The following is a 20163-nucleotide window of genomic DNA, read 5'->3' as shown; positions in this document are numbered from 1 at the left end:
GCAACTATGGAAAATAAAAGTTAACTGGAGGAAAATGAAGAAGACCCGTAAGCACGCCATCCAGAGACAGCCACTGAAAATGTTTCGTCCTGACTCTGTCCTATTTTGTTTTCTTGCTAAGGGCTGGCATGTTCTGGAGCGTGTTGCTGTGGCTTCTCTCTCTCTCTCTCTGGGTATTTCCACCGACCTCAGGACCCCTCTAGCACCCTCTCCAAGGTCACTGCCACATCTTCCTCCTTTCTTCCTCCTGAGTGTTGCACAGTATCAGGGCTGTGTCTCTCTCTGTCTGCAGAGTAGACATGTGCCCGAGCATCCCACAGTCAGGCTGCTCTCCGGAGCCCAGGCTCCCCTGGTGTGCTGCCCTTCTCTGTCCCCTCATCTACCGCCTGTCATCCCAGTCAAAAGCAGCTCACAGACTCCCATCACCCTTGCGGCCACCAGTGCCCTGCCTTCCTCTGGAATCACTGCCTCACACGTCTTGGTCATCTTTTCAAATGTATTTATTTTTAACTGGAGGATAATTGCTTTGCAGTATTGTGTTGGTTTCTGCCACACATCAATGTGAATCGGTCATTGGTATACATGTGTTCCTTCCCTCTTGGACCTCCCTCCCACCTCCCCTTGTGTTTGAAGGGGGGAGTTAATTGATTTACAATATTATGTCAGTTACAGGTGTCCAGCATAGTGAGTCAATGCTTTTGCAGATGATGCTCCATTATAGGTTATTACAGGATAATGGCAGTCATTTTCCGGACTGTGCAGGAGATCCTTGTTGTTGCTCTCTTTTATGCATGGTTGTTTGTATCTCTCAATCCTAATTGTCCCTCCCTGAGTCCTGCTCTCCTTAGATAACCACTAGTTTGTGTTCTCTGTGAGTCGGTTTCTGTTCTGTAGATACATTCTGCCCTTTGCCACGTTTCTGCTGATTCTTTCTGGTGGACCCTTTCCTCGGAACTTCTGCCTGCTCTTGGTTGTTCCCGAGAGCACAGGCTCTGGAACCCAATGACCTGGGTCCAGGCTAGCCTTTGTCATTCTCTAGCTGTGAGAACTAGGGAGTTATTTCATGGTGCTGTTCTTGGTTTCCTCAACTCTAAAACGGGGTTAATAATATGACCTGCTGCTGAGATGGTTTAAACACTTAGAACATCAGAATAGTTTCTGGAACATAAGTGCTCTTTACCAGTTAGATTTTATTACCATTAGTGGCAGCTTCAAGTGTATGTCCTGATACTAATTCAAATCCCAGCCTCCTCTGATTGTTTCCCTTTGAATTTTCCATCAGTCTTTCCCCTCTACCTCTTCTAGCATGCATACAAAGTCATTTCAGTTGTGTCCGACTCTTTGTGACCCCGTGGACTGTAGCCCACCAGGTTCCTCTGTCTATAGGATTCTCCAGGCAAGAACACTGGAGTGGGTTGCCATGCCCTTCTCTAGGGAAATCTTCCCGACCCAGGGATTGAACCTGCGTCTCTTATGTCTCTTACATCGGCAGGTGGGTTCTTTACCACTTAACACCACCTGGGAAGCCCATCTCTTCTAGGAGCTTAGCGATGTTAACTGCCTTTTCGCAATCCCTATACTGTGCTTATTATGGAAGTGTACTTGCTACCTGTTATTACCATCTGATTATTTTATAACTGTTTGTTCCTATTTCTGTCTCCCCCTCCAGACTGTTTGACTATTTGTGTGTCTGATCATTTGTGTATCACATGGTAGAGTGAACAGTGAGCCACTAGGGGTTTAGTTTCTTCTGTTTGGTTGTTTAGTCTGTGCTCTGTGTAAGATCAAGGAATGGGCAGTGTCTAAACACAAGAAACTGGTGATGTGTGTTGCTTCCTGGAACTCAGAATTGGAGGGAAGATTTTTCATTGCATTGTGTGTAACCACCCCTTTCACTCCATGTAATAGCTTACATAGGGCAGACTTTTGGGGGGTAATAGTTTTATTAAGATGTAATTCATATATAATGATATTTACTCATTTGGAGTGTGCAGTTTAATGTTTTTTAGTACATTCACAGAGCTGTGCAAGCATCACCACAATTTTAGAACATTTTTATCTCTTTCAAAAGAAGCCCAGTACCCTTTGGCTCGCCTCCCAATGTTATGCCCTGAGTCCGGTCCCCCCCATACTGGTAGAATAAGACACTCGCAGCAATGCAAAAGCAAGAATGGGGTTTATTTCTAGCTCGAGCTAGGGCTCATGCCTCCTCCAGCGCAGTGGAGTGGCACAAGAGCCCCGAGCCCAGGTCACAGCGGTTTTTATAATCTCAGGTTACATAAGCACCTATTTCTGTTCAAAAAATCAAGCTGACAGAAGTTCATTGGCCAGTTCATGAGCGTACGAGGCTCATTGGCCAGTTAATACGCGCGCGGGGTTTTCTCTGGGGGATTTCCCTTTTTCTTCTGATTGGCCCAATTTTGGCGCCGGTGGGATTTTTCTAGGGAGGAGTTTCTTAATTTTGGCGCCGGCGGGATCTTCTTACGGAGGAGTTTCTGTGAATTTAGCCTCCACCCTGTCTCCAGGAAATTGAAACTTAGGCCTAAGCAAGGTCTCAGGCCTATCCTGGCTACTCAGATGTTAGGGCTCCTAACACCAACTTTCCCCAACCCCCTTAACCCCAAGAAACCACTAGTCTTCCTATTGTCACTCTGATTTATCCCTTTCGGACATTTCATGTAAATGGAATCATAGGATACGTAACCTTTTGTGACTGGCTTCTTTCAGTTAGCGTCATGTTTTCAAGGTTCATCCAAGTTGTAGCAGATGTATCAGAATCTCATTCCTTTTTATGGTCAAATATTTCATTGTATGAACACACCACCTTTTCTTTATTCATTCAATAGTAGATGGGCATTTGAGTTGTTTCCACTTTTTTATTATTATGAATAATGCTGCTCTGATTATCTGTGTGCAAGTTTTTGTGTGGACATGTTTTCATTTCTCTCGGGTATATACCTAGAAGTGGAATTGCTAAGTCGTATGATAACTCTATGAGGAACTGACAAACTATTGTCCAAAGTGACTGCATCATTTTATTTATATTCCCACCAGCACTGTATCTAGTTTCCCACATCCTGCATGTGATGAGACTTTTAATATGGAAAGAATTGTTCTTTAAGCTTGATTTTCTAGTTCAATAGACCCGAAAAAGGTATTTTCTTTCAACACTTTAATTAACAGCACTTTCGGTTAGAAAAATGCCCTTCATCCTCAAGGGATATCTGTGAGAAGACATTTTAGAAGGAAGAAGGTGAGAAGATTAATCTGCATTCAAATAAAAATACAGAGCCTAAGGAATTTTTTCTGGTACTCTCATTATACCCATAGGGATTTCTTAAGAAAGGCAAATATGTATTGTTTCACCATGCATAAGGCAATTGTTATCTAAAGATAGAGATAAAAGTACAGAATCCTGTATAAATAGTGAGATTTTTGAGAGCAGAAAGAGTTGGGAGTGGGACCAAATGACTTAAGGAAAAAATAAAAATCCACTGAAGTAAGCACGAAAAAAGAGATGGAATACAGCTGGTGTACCTGCTGGAACCTGGGAGCACTCTGTCTGGGGAGGGAGACTGTGGGGTTGGGGGTCGGGGAAGGTGACATGTGGGCAAACCTGGGAGAGAAGCTGGTGGAACTCCCTTCTTTGTTGTAACATGACAACACGTAACTTTGTTTCCTGGTGGTGAGATAAACTGACATACGAAAAGTGGGAAAATGCCTAATTCACAAAGGCTCACTGTGAGTTGAAGCTTATGAAGCACTTACCATGAACCAAACACCATATTAAGCACTTTATATACATCACCTCAATTTAATCTTCCCAGCGACTCTATGGTTTAGGTACCATTATTGTCCTCACTTCATGGGTTAGGAATCAGAGGCACCTAGAGGTTAAGAAGTTGCTGTCTACTTTCCCCTGTTCATTGCAGGATTATTCACAAGTCAAGATATAAATAAATTTATGTGTCCATCTGTGAATGAGTGGATAAAGGAAACCTGTGTATATACAATGGAATATCATTTAGAAAGAGGGAAATCCTGCCATTTGTGACAACAGAGACGGCCCTTAAGGACATCGTGCTGAGTGAAGTAATATGAATTCGCTTAAATGTGGAATCTAAAAAAGCCAAACTCAGAGAATCCGAGAGTAGAATTGTGGTTATCAGGGGCTGAGATGAGGGTGCAGGGTGGAAAGGGGAACTGTTGATCAAAAGACACAGACTTCAGTTACAAGATGTGTAAGTTCTGAGGACCTGATATACGGAGCCGTCCTGTACAAGGAAGGGAGGTACAAAAGAACTAACAAAGGAAAGAGAACTTCCCTACTGGTCCAGTGGTAAAGACTCCGCCTGCCAATACAGGGAATACGGGCTTGATCCTTGGTCTGGGAAGAGTACACATGCTGAGAGGCCACTAAGCCCACGAGCCACCAACGACTGAAGCCCATGCACACCTAGAGCCTGGGCTCTGCAAGGAGAGAAACCATCGCAATGAAAAGCCTGTGCATCACAGCTGGAGTGCAGCTCCATTCCGTTCCATTCCGTTCCGTCGCTCAGTCGTGTCCGACTCTATGCGACCCCATGGACTGTACCTACCAGGCTTCTCCGTCCATCCAAAGCTAGAGAAAGCCCGCTTGCAGCAATGAAGACCCAGAGCAGCCAAAAATAAATAATAAATAAATTTAATTTTAAAAAGGAAGGAAGGAAGGCGTGAGGAAGTGAAGGAATTACTCGGAGTGTAATGTTGAAGCTGAGCTGTACCTTGGAACCAGTAAGCCTGTGTGGTCAGTGCTCTTAACCCATGCGCTAGTATATCTCTGCCTGTGTGTTTTTCTTCACCTGCATCATTTGAACTGTGGTTGTTGTTCAGTTGCCCAGTCGTGTCTGACTCTTTGCAACCCCATGGACTGCAGCACGCCGGGTCTCCCTGTCCCTCACCATTTCCCGAAGTTTGCCCAAGTTCACGTTCATTGCATCGGTGATGCTGTCCAACCATCTCATCCTCTGACACCCTCTTCTTCTTCTGCCCTCTCTTTCCCAGCACCAGGGACTTTTCCAATGAGTCATCTGTTCGAATCAGATGACCAAAATACTGGAGCTTCAGCTTCAGCATCAGTCCTTCCAGTGAATATTCAGGGTTGATCTCCCTTAAGATTGACTGGTTTCATCTCCTTGCTGTCCAAGGGACTTTCAGGAGTCTTTTCCAGCACCACAGTTCGAAGGCATCCTTTCTTTGCATTCTGCCTTTCTTATGGTCTGGCTCTCACAACTACACGTGAGTATTCAACCACTGTTTGAATGCAACAGTTAAAAACATACTTAACCATCTTGTAATAAAATCAGTGTCAATAATTAGTCAAAGACATTTGATTTAATAGCCTAATAGTTTTTAATCCAGTCATAATGTAACGTAGTATAATATGCCAAAGAGACTAAAAGTCTCAAGGCAGATCATGCAGGGCCTTGCAGACCATGGTAAGGTTTAAAGGCTATGCCAGGGGCAGTGAGAAGCATTCAGTTTTAAGTCTTGGAGTCAAGAGGTCACACTTGTGCTATGAAATGTGCTTCTAATTGCAATAAAGGGGTTTGTATTGGAGGAAGTAATAGCAAAACTGGGGGCATAAGGAGCAAGCCGAGGGGTGACACTAAGGCCCAAGCACTGGAGGTGGATTAGAGGAGACAGCTGAGGATTAAGGAACGATTCAGGAGTTGCCTGAAGAAGACCAGCTGGAAATCACGTGAGTCTTCTGAGAGTCTCTATGGAACCCAGTGTTGTTAGAGATACAGTTCTCCGAGACTGATTCTAATGAAGTGGATTTTACAGTGATGAATATAGTTCTGTTGAGAAGAAAAATGTTTGAATCGTCTCCGTTTTTCCATTTTGGCTTTTCTTTACAGCCTTCACTCTGTTTTCTTTGGATCAAAGCCATTTTCATTTCACCAGACATGTCATTCTTTTTGCGGAAGCCATTCCAGCTCTTTTAATGCTTCAGACTTTAATTTATGGAACATCTATTCATTTCTCTCTAGATCTTTTACACAGGCAGCATCTTTGTGCAAATTCCTGGACCCGTCAAATTTGCCCAAATGCTTATAAATGCATACTGTTCAAGGAGATAAATGACTCAACTAGAAAACCGATGGCTAACCTGTTGAAACTCTCTTTGTGATTTCAGGCTGCCCTGGCAGGAGGCACCACCATGATCATTGATTTTGCTATTCCACACAAAGGCCACTCCCTCATTGAGGCCTTTGACACCTGGCGAAGCTGGGCTGATCCCAAAGTCTGCTGCGACTACAGCCTTCATGTGGCGGTGACGTGGTGGAGTGACCAGGTGAACCACGGAGGGGTCCAGTTGCTTCTAGTTAGTCCTTTAGTCATTGCTCTGTGCAAAGATCAAGGGACGGGCAACATCAAAACATAAGAAACCAGTGATGTTGGTTGCTTCTTGGGACTCACAATTGGAAGGAAGAGTTTTCATTGCATATTCTTTTGTACCATTTGAGATTTGAATCCTGTGAAGTATTATCAATTGAGAAAACTAAAAAAAAAAAAAAAAAGCATATGAAGATAATAGGATAAATCCCTTATACTGATTCACAATAGTCTTTCCTAATATTTAAGTCATGAATTGTAAATACTTAAATGCAATTTTTAAAAGTATTGGACTTTTCAACTTCACCATCTCTGGGCACTTTTAAGCAGTCTTTTCCCACAGATTAGACTTCAGATAGATAAATGTTTTTAATATCTGGGAAAAAACTAAGGAAGGGATAGACCAGGAATATGTTCAAGGCCTTCTCCCAGCTGTGCACTAAGCTGGTACTCTGTTAATATCAACTCCTTGTCAGATTATTTCAAAATAGAGTTTCCACAGTCTTCTGTATCTGCTCATTATTTAGACCATGGCAGAAATGATAACATGACTCAGACAGAAAAGAAAGTTTTGTGAGATGTTAAAATATGCTTATTTTCCCCATGAAAACATGTATGTGTACTTTGGAAGAAACTTTTATTTGTGATTTAAATCAATAGCATATTTTCCACTTTGGACTTAATTCAGAAGTCTTTGTGCTAGAAAGGGCTCATGGGGTGACTATTTGAAGTCACTGTAACTTATGTCCCTATTTCCTCCCAAAATATGGGTTGTAGACACTAAGTTAATATAAAACAAGTAATCAGATAGTTCAGCAAACTTAGTAGCAAGGTTTAGAGTCCAGAGAAAAAGTTAATTTTTTCCAGAAACGGCATTCTCAGTGAGGCATCTGACCTCCTGCGGGCGTTTAAGGCCTTCCTGCCTTCCTTCTCTCCAGCCCCTCCTTCTTTCCCTTCTCCCTTTCTCCTTTCCTCTCACTCTTGTTTTAAAAGATAGAGCAAAGGTGAAGATGCTTGCTCGTACCAGTGTTTCTCGCATTTTAATATGTAGATGATTCTCCTGGTGAATACTGGTAAAGTACAGATTATGTTCAGTGAGTGTATTGGTTTGCTGGGACTGCTTTAAAAAAGACCTACAAATTGGGTGGCTGAAACAACAGAAGTGTACTGTCTCACACTTCAGGAGACTCACAGCCTGAGATCGAGGTGTTTGTGCGATTGGTCCTTCTGAGAGCTGTCAGGAATAATCTCTTTAAAGCCTCTCACCAACTTCTGGTGGTTTGCTGGCAATCTCTGGTATTCTTTGATTTGTAGGAACATCACCTGAATCTCTGCCTTTGTCTTCCCATGATGTTCTCTGTGTGTGTGTGTGGCTAAATTACCCCTTTTTATAAAGACACCAATCATATTGAATTATAGTCCACCTTCGTGACCTCATTTTAATTGATTACTTTGGTAAATGCCCTATTTCCAAATGTTGACCTGAAACAAGGAGACTGCCTGATATTTCTCCAGCAAAGATGGGCATATTTGAGATCAACAGAAGAATTGCAGTTCAGGGTCTACAAACATGTTGAGCCACGTGCAAGTCCCCACAGGGCAAGGGAAGGCGCAGGCTTTCATAAAGGGGAGAAGGAAGTTGGGAGGGCTCCAGTAAAAAGAGTCCATGACTTTTCATTGTTCTGGTCCTTGCCAAGAAAGAAGAGGACCCTTTCTTCTCCGTCGACATGCAGGTATGAGAGCTCCCCCTTCTGGTCTCTTGACTCTACTTAATTGAGTGAGTGAAAATCACTCAGCTGTATCTGACTTTTTGCAACCCATGGACTGCCAGGGTCCTCTGTCCAGGGAATTCCCCAGGCCAGAATACTGGAGTGGGTAGCCATTCCCTTCTCCAGAGGATCTTCCCAACCCAGATATCGAACAACCTTCTATTTATTAATTTTTTCATATAAGTCTGAGGTGGTGCTGGGCTTCCCAGGTAATGCTAGTGGTAAAGAACTTGCCTGCCAAGGTAGGCCACTTAAGAGATCCCTGAGTCGGGAAGACTCCCAGGAGAAGGGCATGGCAACCCACTCTAGTGTCCTTGTCTGGAGAATCCCATGGACAGAGGAGCCTGGTAGGAGTCCATACGGTTCCAAAGAGTTGGATGTGACTGAAGTAACTTAGCATGCATGCACAGGGTCACATTTGGTACTGGGGGCTAGGATTTCAACCTGTGAATTTAGGGGCACACAGTCAACCCATAGCAGTAGGTCTGGGGCAGAGCCTGAGATTCTGAATTTCTAGTAACCTCCCAGGTGATGTTGCTGTTGCTGTTCAGGTACCACACTTTTGGAATAGCAAGGCTTAAACTACTATGCCTGACCGTCGTATAGTGGGACTCACCCACGGATTTGGATATGGGTGACGGGGATATTTAACAAGGTCATCTGCAGAAAGGCTCTTCTACTCTGAGAGTCATAGGTATTTCACTTGAGCAACGTGGGTTGTAATTGGGGAGCCAGTAGTGTGAATTTTGTAACAGTCTAAAACATTTTTCCCCCACTATAAAAATAATAGACTCACAGTAGAAAATTAGAACTTATAAAAAACTTTTAAAAATGAGGCCATTATACCAAGTTCTACCTTTGCTGTTGTCACTTAATGCGTCTTGAAACTCATTCCATCATTTCAGTGATGTTCATGCTCAACATTTTGGTGTTTTCTGCTCCTTTTCATTCATTATTCATCCAACAGAAAGTTTTTGAGTGGGCACTATGGACCAGGCACTGTTCTAGGATATAGCAACAGATAAACTATACAAGCTTAGCTTACGTGCATGCTCAGTTGTGTCTGACTCTTTGCGACCCCATGGACTGTAGCCTGCCAGGCTCCTCTGTCCATGGGGTTTTTCAGGCAAGAGTACTGGAGCGGGTTGCCATTTCCTTCTCCAGGGGATCTTCCCAACCCTGGGACTGAACCCACGTCTCATGTATCTCCTGCTGGGGTAAAGACAGATTCTTCACCCCAGAGCCACCTGGGAAGCCCAAACTGTACAAAGCCCCTTCCCTCAAATGGGGTGGCAATTCTAGAGGAGGAGGCAGGTCATCAACAAGTAAATATATTATATGCCAGCTGATAAAGTGCCATGGAGAAAAGTGAGAGAAATTAGTAAAAGAGTAAACAGTGATGGGAGTGAGTAACTTGTGATATTGTCATTTTTAAAACTTTGCTGATACAGGAGGAAACGATTGCTTTATTTTGCACTTTTTAATGAGTAGGAAGGTTAACATTTTTTCCATGTTTATTAGTCATTTGAATTTACTGTTTGAACTGTAAATAACATTTTTCATCTAGAATGTTAGGCTTTTTCTTATCAAGTAGAAGCAGCAATAAGTCTAACATTTTTATTAACTAAGCAATAATCCTATCCTTGTTACATATTTTTATGTTTTATTATATATTTTTGTTTTATATGTGTATATTGTTTATGTGTATGTGTGTGTTTTTCAACTTGTAGAAATTCAAGCAGTTTTATTTGGTCAAATCTTCTTACTTTTTCTTTGAAGTTATTAGTCATTGCTGAGACTGGAAATGCCCTGCAAAGGCAATTACGAAACTAGTTTTGATCCTATCTTTTCTCTTATCATTGGTAAGATATTATGATTCATAAGAAGAAATTCACTTCTGATCTTTGTCCCCATTTCTGGCACAGAGCTCCTAAAACCCTTGGAATTTCCTACATGATGAGGGCAATGCAAGTCTCTATTATGTTAAGTGAAGTGAAAGTCTCAATCAGTCGAGTCCGACTCTTTTCAACCCCATGGACTACACAGTCCATCGAATTCTCCAGGCCAGAATACTGGAGTGGGTAGCCTTTCCCTTCTCCACGGGATCTTCCCAACTCAGGGGTCAAACCCAGGTCTCCCGCATTGCAGGTGGATTCTTTACCATCTGAGCTACAAGGAATTAAAGAGGTGATTTTTAGACACCACCTAAGGACAGGGGCTGACTGACCCAGGCGCCAACTGTGTGATTAGATGGTTGAAAATTTCAGTCCCACCCAACTGACCTTTGAGGTGGGGAGAAGGGCTGGAGGCTGGGTCAGTTGCCTGTGGCCAGTGCTTTAATCATGCCCGCGTAATGAAGCTTCCATGAAACCTAAAAGGACAGGATTTGGAGAGCTTCAAAGATGGTGACCGAGTGGAGGTTTGAGAAGAGTGGTGCTCTCAGAGGACACCCAAGCCCTGTGCCCGCCCCCATTCCTTCACCTATGAAGTACCTCTTCCATCTGATGTTTTCTGTATCCGTTATCACGTCCTTTTATAGTAAAACTGGTGATCCAGTAAGTACAATGTTTCTCTGAGCTCTGCGAACCACTCCAGCAGATTAATTGAACCTGAGGATGGGGCTGTGGGAACCCCTGATTTATAGCTGGTTGGTCAGAAGTGCAGGTGACAACCTGGACACCCCATAAGACTGAACTCTTAAACGGTGGAACATGGTGCATTCTCCAGGTCGAGTTAAAATTGACTTGAATTGTAAGATGCCTCCTGGCTGATGTCTGGAGAACTTGGTGGTGTGAAGGAACCCCCAATCTCCCCACTCACACACTGGAATTGGTGATCAGAACCTTTGAGTTGGCAACCCAGAAGGCTCCTGGGGCTTCCCACTGGTTCAGAATCTTTCACCTCCAGGTGCTGCCAGTGAGTCAGTTCACATCTTACACCATCTCCGTCTTCTAACTCATCCTGTGGGTTCAGATTTGACCCCAAACCTTACTTCACATTAGCTCTGATTCCTTCCAGAGACATGACTGCTTCTGTTGCTGCCAAATGGTTGTCTTTTCATGTTCTAGAATAATTTCTTCCCATCTCAGTATCTGTCTCTCTAGACACTGAGAATTTCATATCTAAGTGTAAAAGTGAAGTATTGGGGGGAGGAGGAGTACTATTAACTCTTTCATGATTTAAAAGCATCATAGCCACAGCAGTTCATCAGATGACGAAGTCTGACCTAGGGGACGATCGATTCCTTAATGACATTTTTCTGGAGTTCAACTGATGTCCTCCTTCTACTTTATTTTCTTCTGAATGCAGCATTTTGGAGAATGCTGGTATTATCTTTAAAGGGTGACATTTTGCTGTGATTGTGGCACCCTTTTAGGTTAAAGAAGAAATGAAAATCCTTACCCAGGATAAAGGTGTGAACTCCTTCAAGATGTTTATGGCTTATAAAGATGTGTACATGGTGAGGGATGTGGAGCTGTACGAGGCCTTCTCTCGGTGCAAGGAGATCGGAGCCATTGCTCAAGTTCATGCCGAAAACGGAGACCTAATCGCAGAGGTAGGTAATTACCATTCAGAGCTTCCACAGAAGGGAAACTGCCCATGAGTTAAGGTGAAGATGACTGCCCCCAAGTAGGTAAATTCATTTAAAGGACTGGAAGAAAGGAAATTCACCAACTAATTTTCTGCAACTTGGAAACACTTGACTCTAGTTACTTGCTGTCCTTGCTCTGAGTTTTTTGCCGGTGGTATATGCGCTCGAAAGGAGTTCCCTTTTTCAGAGCAGCCATTAGATCTCAAACAAGGTTTATTCTAAAAGCACAGATATTTTTCTTTCTGTCCCCACCACTTTTTTTTTTTCCATTTAAAGTATGCTCAAGCTGCTGGTTCAGAATGCCAAAGTGTGGGCATCAGTGTAATCTGATGATTTAGGCAGAGCATTAGGTAGCTGTTTTAAGCCCCACTCTTTTCAGAAATTGGGTATTAAAATGTGCTCTGGAGAAATCTAGATGATATTTATTTCTCATATTAGCTCCATCGTTAATGCCCGAACAGTACACCATCTGTAAGATTAAAGAGCTGTCTCTTACTCTTTCTATTGGTTGATCTTTCTCTCTCCCTGGGCTCAGTTCCCAGTAAAGTCAGTGAGAGGGTGGCCACATGGCCAGAAGGCAGGGGGATGATACGAGCAAAGCACAAGCTGTAAGCTCAAACAGACCGGGGTGTAAACGGGACTCTTCCACGTCCTAGCTGTATGACACCAGGCAAGTCATTCTGACACTCTGTCTTGACTTCCTGTCTTTCTTGTAAGGAAGAAATAACACTTTTGGAGAGGAGAAATATTGATCTAATATCATTCTGTGGGTTAGAGGAGAAGGCAGTGAAGGGTATGAATCGGTAAAGAATAGAACTAACTACATAATAGCATGAGTCATTTCAACAAGAATCTAATATAGGGGACTGGAATACTTTGTTTTGTTTGTTCTGAACCAATGTCTTAAATACGGACACTACTTCTTTTCAAAGGGGCTTCCCTGGTAGCTCAGCTGGTAAAGAATCCACCTGGAATGCAGGAGACCCCAGTTCAATTCCTGGGTCTTTTCAAAGAATGTGATTAGAGCAGATCTCAGATCTTCTTCACCTTTTCAACCAAAATAATTGAATTGTGAAATATGTATGTGAAAAGTTAACAACATGCTCTCAGAGTAGTGGCGTCCTCACATGGCTCAGTAAAGAGCCCACTTGCCAAGCAGGAAACGTGTCTTCCATCCCTTGGTCGGGAAGATCCCCTGGAGAAGGAAATGGCAACCCACTTTAGTATTCTTGCCTGGGAAATCCCATGAACAGAGGAGCCTAGCGGGCTACATCCATGGGGTCACAAAGACTCAGACACAACTTAGCGACTAAACAGCAACAAATCAGAGAAGTAGATTATTTTTTACCAAAAACGCACACTGTACACACACACCTATGCCAAACAGATCTAAAATAAAAACCTGGCAGTGTATTTATTTCACATAATGATGGAATTTGTCATTAGCAAAGCTTTCGCCCATGTGCGTTCCTGCTGCCTTTTTAGGGAGCAAAGAAGATGTTGGCGTTGGGGATAACGGGTCCCGAGGGCCATGAGCTGTGCCGTCCAGAAGCGGTAGAGGCAGAAGCCACGCTGAGGGCCATCACCATAGCCAGCGCCGTGAACTGCCCTCTCTACGTTGTGCATGTGATGAGCAAGTCTGCGGCAAAGGTGGTGGCAGATGCCCGGAGAGATGGTAATTCCTGAACTGTACCCTCCCTTACAACTCAGTACTGTTAGCTGAAGAGTAAGGTGAGATAACGATGAGAAAGCTGTCCATGCATTTCCGTAATTTTTCTTCCTGCCGTTTTATTCGCATCCTTTGTGTTTTCCCCCAGTCTTACACAGGTCTGTCGGTTTTTGCCCTCCTTCAGTCACAAGCCCCAACCTTCACACCACTACCTACCAGTTCTCTAGAGCTTTCCAGGTGGCGCTAGTGGTAAAGAACCCACCTGCCAATGCAGGAGACATAAGAGATGTGGGTTCCATCCCTGGGCGGGGAAGATCCCCTGGAGGAGGACATGGCAGCCCACTCCAGTCTTCTTGCCTGGAGAATCCCACGGACAGAGGAGCCTGGTGGGCTGCAGCCTATAGGACTGCACAGAGTCAGACTGGTTCTCTGCTGCTGCTTCTGCTGCTGCTGCTGCTAAGTCACTTCAGTCGTGTCCAACTCTGTGCGACCCCATAGACGGCAGCCCACCAGGCTCCCCGTCCCTGGGATTCTCCAGGCAAGAACACTGGAGTGGGTTGCCATTTCCTTCTCCAATGTGTGAAAGTGAAAAGTGAAAGTGAAGTCGTTCAGTCGTGTCCGACCCTTAGCGACCCCACGGATTGCAGCCTACCAGGCTCCTCCATCCATGGGATTTTCTAGGCAAGAGTACTGGAGTGGCTTGCCATTGCCTTCTCCGGACCAGTTCTCTAGTGAACTTCAAAGAAGCTCTCCTGTCTCTTAGGCACCTCCATTACCACTTCGAATACCTGAATCAGGGTCGTGCAAGGCACACAGTAGGTGCTCAACACATTTCTTTTGAACCAAATTAGTCTCATAGCAACTTGGGCATTGGCACAATGGAAATAGTCATCCAAATAGTGTTTTTATGACAATTATTTTAAGATTTTTAATACAAAGGTATTTTTACTCCAAATTGTTTAATTGCCTCATCTATAATTTAATATGTGGTGGTGGTGCTGGTTCAGTTGTAAATTGTGTCCGACTCTTATGATCCCATGGACTGTAGCTGTTCAGGCTCCTCTGTCCATGGGATTCTCCAGGCAAGAATACTGGAGTGGGTAGCCATTTCCTTCTCCAGGGGATCTTCCCAACTCAGGAATCGAACCCAGGTCTTATGTAATCATTTAAAAAGAAAGAGAAAATCTGCTTTTGGTAAGACTTAAGGAAGGAAATAATTTCATTCATTGGCCAGTACTGGGAAAGGAAGGATAAAAAACAAATAAGGTATATTTTATTCAACACTTTAGACACTCCTGGGAGATGATTGTGGTTTCTCTCACTTTTAGGAAACCAGATAACCAGAAAGAATTGTATAACTCACCCTGGCTGCATTTTTACAATATAGATTTTTAAAACCATGAAAATAGATTTGGCATGTCCATAATTGACACTAGGATAAATTTTTTCAACATTACTCCTTGTTACTTGAATTTCACTAAGAATTTTGGGCAAGCTAAATGCATTTTTAAATGTAATATATCAAATTAAGAGTAACCTCAGTTTCACACAGGAGTTGATACCAGCCTACCCCTCTCGGTCTTCTCTGCACTGGGAGCAGCTCTCCTGAAACAACCCTTCATTCCCTGAAAGTGTACACTTGTGCCAAGTTTGTCTCCACTCCCTCCTTGATCAGCTTCCCAGGTAGCACTAGTGGTAAAGAACCCACCTGCTAGTGCAGGAGACACAGGAGACGGGGGTTCGATCCCTGGGTCGGGAAGATTCCCTGGAGGAGGAAATGGCAACCTGCTCCAGTATGCTTACCTGGAGAATCCCGTGGATGTGGACAGAGGAGCCCGGTGGCTACAGTCCATAAGCTTGCAAAGAGTTGGACACGACTGAAGTGACTTAGCACGCAGGCATGCCCTCCTTGATCAGGAGAACCTCTCCACTATTGAGCCGAGCACTGTCTGCAGTGGTACTAAAAAGACCGGCGACGCTGACAGCTGAAGGCCACAGTGGCTCGGCAGCCCCATGTTCCCTGACCACTCCACTTATTCCTAGACACAGCTTCCAGACCAGTGCCATTTCAAGGGACATTGACACAGTGGTCAAGTTCATTGCAGCTGGGGCTGTCCCAGTAGGGGTGGCTGGCTCCAGGACTGGAATTAGGACTGTATTTGGGAGTCTTGGGCTTCTCTCGGGGCTCAGATGGTAAAGAATCTGCCTGCAATGCAGGAGACCCGGGTTCGATCCCTAGGTCAGGAAGATCCGCTGGAGAAGGGAGTAGGAACCCACTCCAGTATTCTTGGCTGGAGAATTCTACGGACAGAGGAGCCCGGTGGGCTGCAGTCCATAGGGTTGCAAAGAGTCAGACACAACTGAGCAACTAACACTTTCAGTTTCACACAGGAGTTGATAAGATCTCACTACCAGCCCACCCCTCTCTGTCTTCTCTGCACTGGGAGCAGCTCTCCTGAAACAACCCTTCATTCCCTGAAAGTGTACACTTGTGCCAAGTTTGTCTCCACTCCACTTTCCTATGGGAGCCTCATCATTGGTTATGGGAGGAACCCTTCTCTAAAGCAGCAGCTCTTCTGCGCCATTCTGGGCCTTGCCCTCTCTGAGGCCATGAGGCTCTTTTTGCCTGATGGGGGCCTTTGTCATCGTCTTCGCCATGTGAAGGGGCCATTTCCACCTCCCATAGTTCTTTCTCCCACGTCTCCTTTTCCTGTACTTCTCCAGGCAGCCTGGGGAAAATGGCCAACCATAAAAATAAATACTGTATTCATAAGAAAAGAAGATCTTAGTACCAGCCATTTCTGGTTGCTTTTTTCTGCCATATATAATTTCAGTATTAAAGAACACAGCACTTCAAAAAGAAACTTCGATTTTATTAATAGTTATAGCTTTAGATTTTGCCACCAGGTGGCGCTGTTGCCAGCTCTATGAAATTGGTTTTCTTTATTTTCTGGTAAGTGATGTACCAGGTCCTATAGCTTGTCAACGAGGTCTGTAATGTAAGAATATGATTTAAGAAACAGCAAAATCAGCAGAAATGGTCAATCTTAACCTACAAGCAATCTATGATTTTGATCGTTCTGTCAGGAAACAGTTTCTGGATCCTGAGTATTTGTTTTGATTTGGGACAGAATTCCATTAGCAGCAAAATAAGTCTAGGAAATATTTTAGAATGTAAATCATAGGTAGAAAATTATTAAAATTAATTATGAATATCTTAATAGTATTTTAAATATAATTTTATATTTTGAATATGTAAAACATTTACCTGGTCCAAAAGTCAAAGTGATACATTAAAAGATGTATTCTCAGAGATGTCTTGCTTCCTTCCTAGCTGCTTCATCCCACATCCCATAGTTAATTATTTCATTTTATTTCTAGGCTACCCTTGTAGTGTTTTTTTTTTTTTTTTGAAAAAAGAATATATGTGTCTTATTTTTCTTTCTCTCCTACTTGAAAGGTAAAATACATAGTGTTCTCTATCTTGTTTTTTCCTATTTGAAAATATGTCCTAAAGCTCATGTTATAGAGAGCTTCCTCATTCTTTTTTACAGGTGCAAAGCATGCCACTATATTTTTCAACTAGTCTCTAATGACGGATATTTGAGTTGTTTCCGATTTTCAGCTGTTACAGATAAAACCACAGTGATGGCCTTATGCATATGTTATTTCGTATATGTGGAAAGTATAGTAGTCTTCTATTACTGCTGTAACGCATTATAGCAAATGTAATGGGCTACAACAATGCGAATTTATTATCATATAGTTCTGGAGGTTGGAAGTCTGAAATAGGTAACACTGGGCTGAAACCACGGTGTCAGAGGGCTGTGTTCCTTCTGGAGGCTCCAGGGGGAATGCCCTTCCTCCTCTAGCTTCTAGAGACCACCTACATTCCTTGGTTCCTATCTCCCTTCCACTTCTTCACAGCCAGCTGGGGTGGGTGGAGAACATTCCTTTGTTCCTATCTCTCTTTAAGAATCCTTGGATTATATTGAATCCACCTGTTTAATCCAGGATAATCTCCCTATATGAACATCTTTAAGATCTATGAAGTCTCTCTGCTATGTAGGTAACATACTCACAGATTGTATTAGGTCACGGACATTTTTGGGGCATCATTATTCTATCTCTCACAAAAGGGTAGCCTCACTAGAAGGCTAGTGAGGGTCTGCTAGTTCAAATAATTTTTGGACATTGCTAAATCCCTTTGCAAGGTGGTTATAAGTATGAAATACTTAAAATCGCAACCCAAATGCTCTAGTTGAGTCAGACGTACTATAATAACACTTGTGAAGGTATTCCAACATGCAACTGTCAGGGACAGCAGAGGGCCAGAATAAACTAGCATAAGAGATTATTCCGTTGCTGGCATGTGACCTCTCACAGGTAACCAAGCAGTGTCAAACCATTCACACGGTGACCGCGTCAGCCAGTCCGAGGGCAGATCCACGGGAGTACAGAGTGACAAGAGCCGGTGGGCACAGTGACCTTTTACAGCAGATTCATTTACTCCGTCCTCATCATCTCACATAATTTCTGAATGTAAACGAGCAATACACATCTATTCAGCATTATCTTGTTTAAAAAAGGAACGATTCAGCCTTACAGATGTGTAACATGAAGATTTCCTATCAGGAAATCCTTTTGCCAGCCCATTCTGTCATCCAGGGCCCTGCCACTCAGTGTGGTCCCTGGAACACAGCACTGACATCCCCTGAGAGCTCGTTAGAGATGCAGATCCTTGGACCTCATGCCAGATGCACTGAGTTGGAATGTGCCCTTATAACTAGAACCCCAGGTGATTCATATGCATATTAAATGTGAGAATCATTGCTCCCAGAGGCACAAAAGAGATCCAGTTATTAATCGTCTCTATTGTAGTTGCCTAGAAATACAACACTCTCATTATGTTGAATTTTATTGTTATATTGCCAACTATATACCCAGAAGATTGCAACCTGAGGGTTAACGATTATAACAACCAACTTTGTTTGTTTAGTGCTTAATATGCGCTTGGCACATATTTCAATGTATCTTGTTTCTAAGTTTTATTATATATTATCTCATTAATACACTGTAACATATGTTATCTTTTCAAATTGTCATAGCAATGCTTCAGGCAAAATTTTATCACTGTTTTGTGATTGATGAAATTGAGGATTGGGACAGTTTGGTAAATTAAGCCCAAGTTCACTTTACTAGTCAGTGCTAAAGCTAGGATTCAAGTCTGTTCAACCCCAAAGTCCACATTTTTTATTACTCTTTACTCTGTTCAAGAAGAAATTGGGTTACAGTGTCGGGAAATGCAGATGTCAAGTTTATATTTAATTGATTTTACTTATTGGCCTTACATTTTTTAAAAACATATTTAAAATATTATTATCATTCTGTTATTTATCATTGTTAAAAGAAAAAAATGCCAGAAATGTTAATGATGAAGACTGTATTAAGTAAGAAGTAAGCATTCTCTCTCTCAGCTCAGTCTTGGAACTCGAACTTTTTAACCATATCTATTTTTGTTGTTGTTGGTTTCCTCCAAAATCCTAAACCCTAAATATGTAAGTAGTGACTTAAACTTTTTTGACAGTATCACTTGATTCTGAGTGGTGAAAAAAGAGCAGTCTAACTTACATAAATCTTACCTCTCACCTCCTGAGTTTGGTTAGTAGTAAATGTTACTTCAAGTAATATTTCTTAAATTTATGTGTTTTGGCCAATCTTTTGTGTGGGATCTCTTTATTATCCACTAGGCTGAAAGGAAACTGAGAGGCCCAGTGTTACCCTCTCTGCCTCCCCCTGACTTCTATCAGTTCCGTTATTATCTTTACGTGGTCGGGAGTTCCAGCATTTGTAATTGGCTCTATAATTCGGCTTCCCAGGTGGGGCTAGTGGTAAAGGAGCCACCTGCCAGGGCTGGAGACGTGAGAGACATGGGTTCGATCCCTGGGTCAGAAAGATCCCCTGGAGGAGGGCATGGCAACCCGCTCCAGTATTCTTGCCTGGAGAATCCCCATGGACAAAGGAGCCTGGCGGGCTACAGGCCATGGGGTCGCTAAGAGCCAGACAAGACTGAGCAACTTAACACTTTTTCCTGGATTATTTCTGTTTCTTACTGAGTCAATTTTTCAGTCTGTGTGCGTGTTTTTTTTTTTAAACATCTTGGCCTTCTTTTTATGTTGTTTGTTTTTTCTTCAAGTGTCTGGTGATCCTGTGCGGTCCATGTTCATGACTGGACAGTTCAGGTGATAGAGCAGGGAGCTGGTGTGGACTTCCTCCGCTGTTGAGCAGACTCTGCCCCCAGATGAGAATGCCGGCAATGAGACTGTGAGCTTTGTGAGTGTCAATGGGGCATGGTCACTGGTGAGCTTCGGTTTCAGGTGTTGGGGCTTCACTCTGCAGCATCAGCACTACCTTAGGAAGCTTAGTTCCCCGGGCAGAGGTGGGGACGGGGGCCAACTGCCCCATCTCATCCCCTTCCCCACGCTCACTGCCCTCCCCACCCCAGGAAGAATGTGCGTCATGACCCTTCTGCCCCTTTGAGTTCAGGCTGTTGCTGCCACTACTTCCCGTTATAAGCACTGCAATCCCGTCTGTTTCTGCCTTCCTACAGTCTGTCATAACCTCTGGTCAGCCATGGTCCCTCTGTTGTTCTCAGCACAGCCCTGGATTTTGTTCATCTGTTGTACATCTTCACCAGCGTTTGATGTGAGCTGGAAAGGAAGAGAGGGGAATACATGTTCAGTGAATCAGCTTTC

The 20163-nt window shown here is 43.3% G+C and overlaps 1 protein-coding gene and 1 pseudogene across 1 annotated transcript in view; both read left to right on the top strand.

Moving 5' to 3' along the window:
• DPYS (dihydropyrimidinase) overlaps window positions 1-20163 on the top strand; it is an 88665-nt gene that overhangs the window by 12395 nt on the left and 56107 nt on the right. Inside the window, exons 2-4 of the mRNA XM_055432009.2 lie at window positions 6179-6337; window positions 11524-11703; window positions 13225-13414. Coding sequence (XP_055287984.1) covers window positions 6179-6337; window positions 11524-11703; window positions 13225-13414 — 529 coding nt within the window. The remainder of the gene's footprint in view (window positions 1-6178; window positions 6338-11523; window positions 11704-13224; window positions 13415-20163) is intronic.
• Window positions 13482-16070, top strand: LOC148775229 (ATP synthase F(0) complex subunit C2, mitochondrial-like; annotated as a pseudogene).

The sequence above is a fragment of the Moschus berezovskii genome, chromosome 16 (assembly GCF_049115385.1).
Source record: "Moschus berezovskii isolate FMDL1 chromosome 16, NW_MosBer_1.0, whole genome shotgun sequence".
NCBI lineage: Eukaryota > Metazoa > Chordata > Mammalia > Artiodactyla > Moschidae > Moschus > Moschus berezovskii.
Note: the sequence above shows the minus strand (reverse complement) of the source record. Positions and strands in the feature narration are given on the sequence as shown.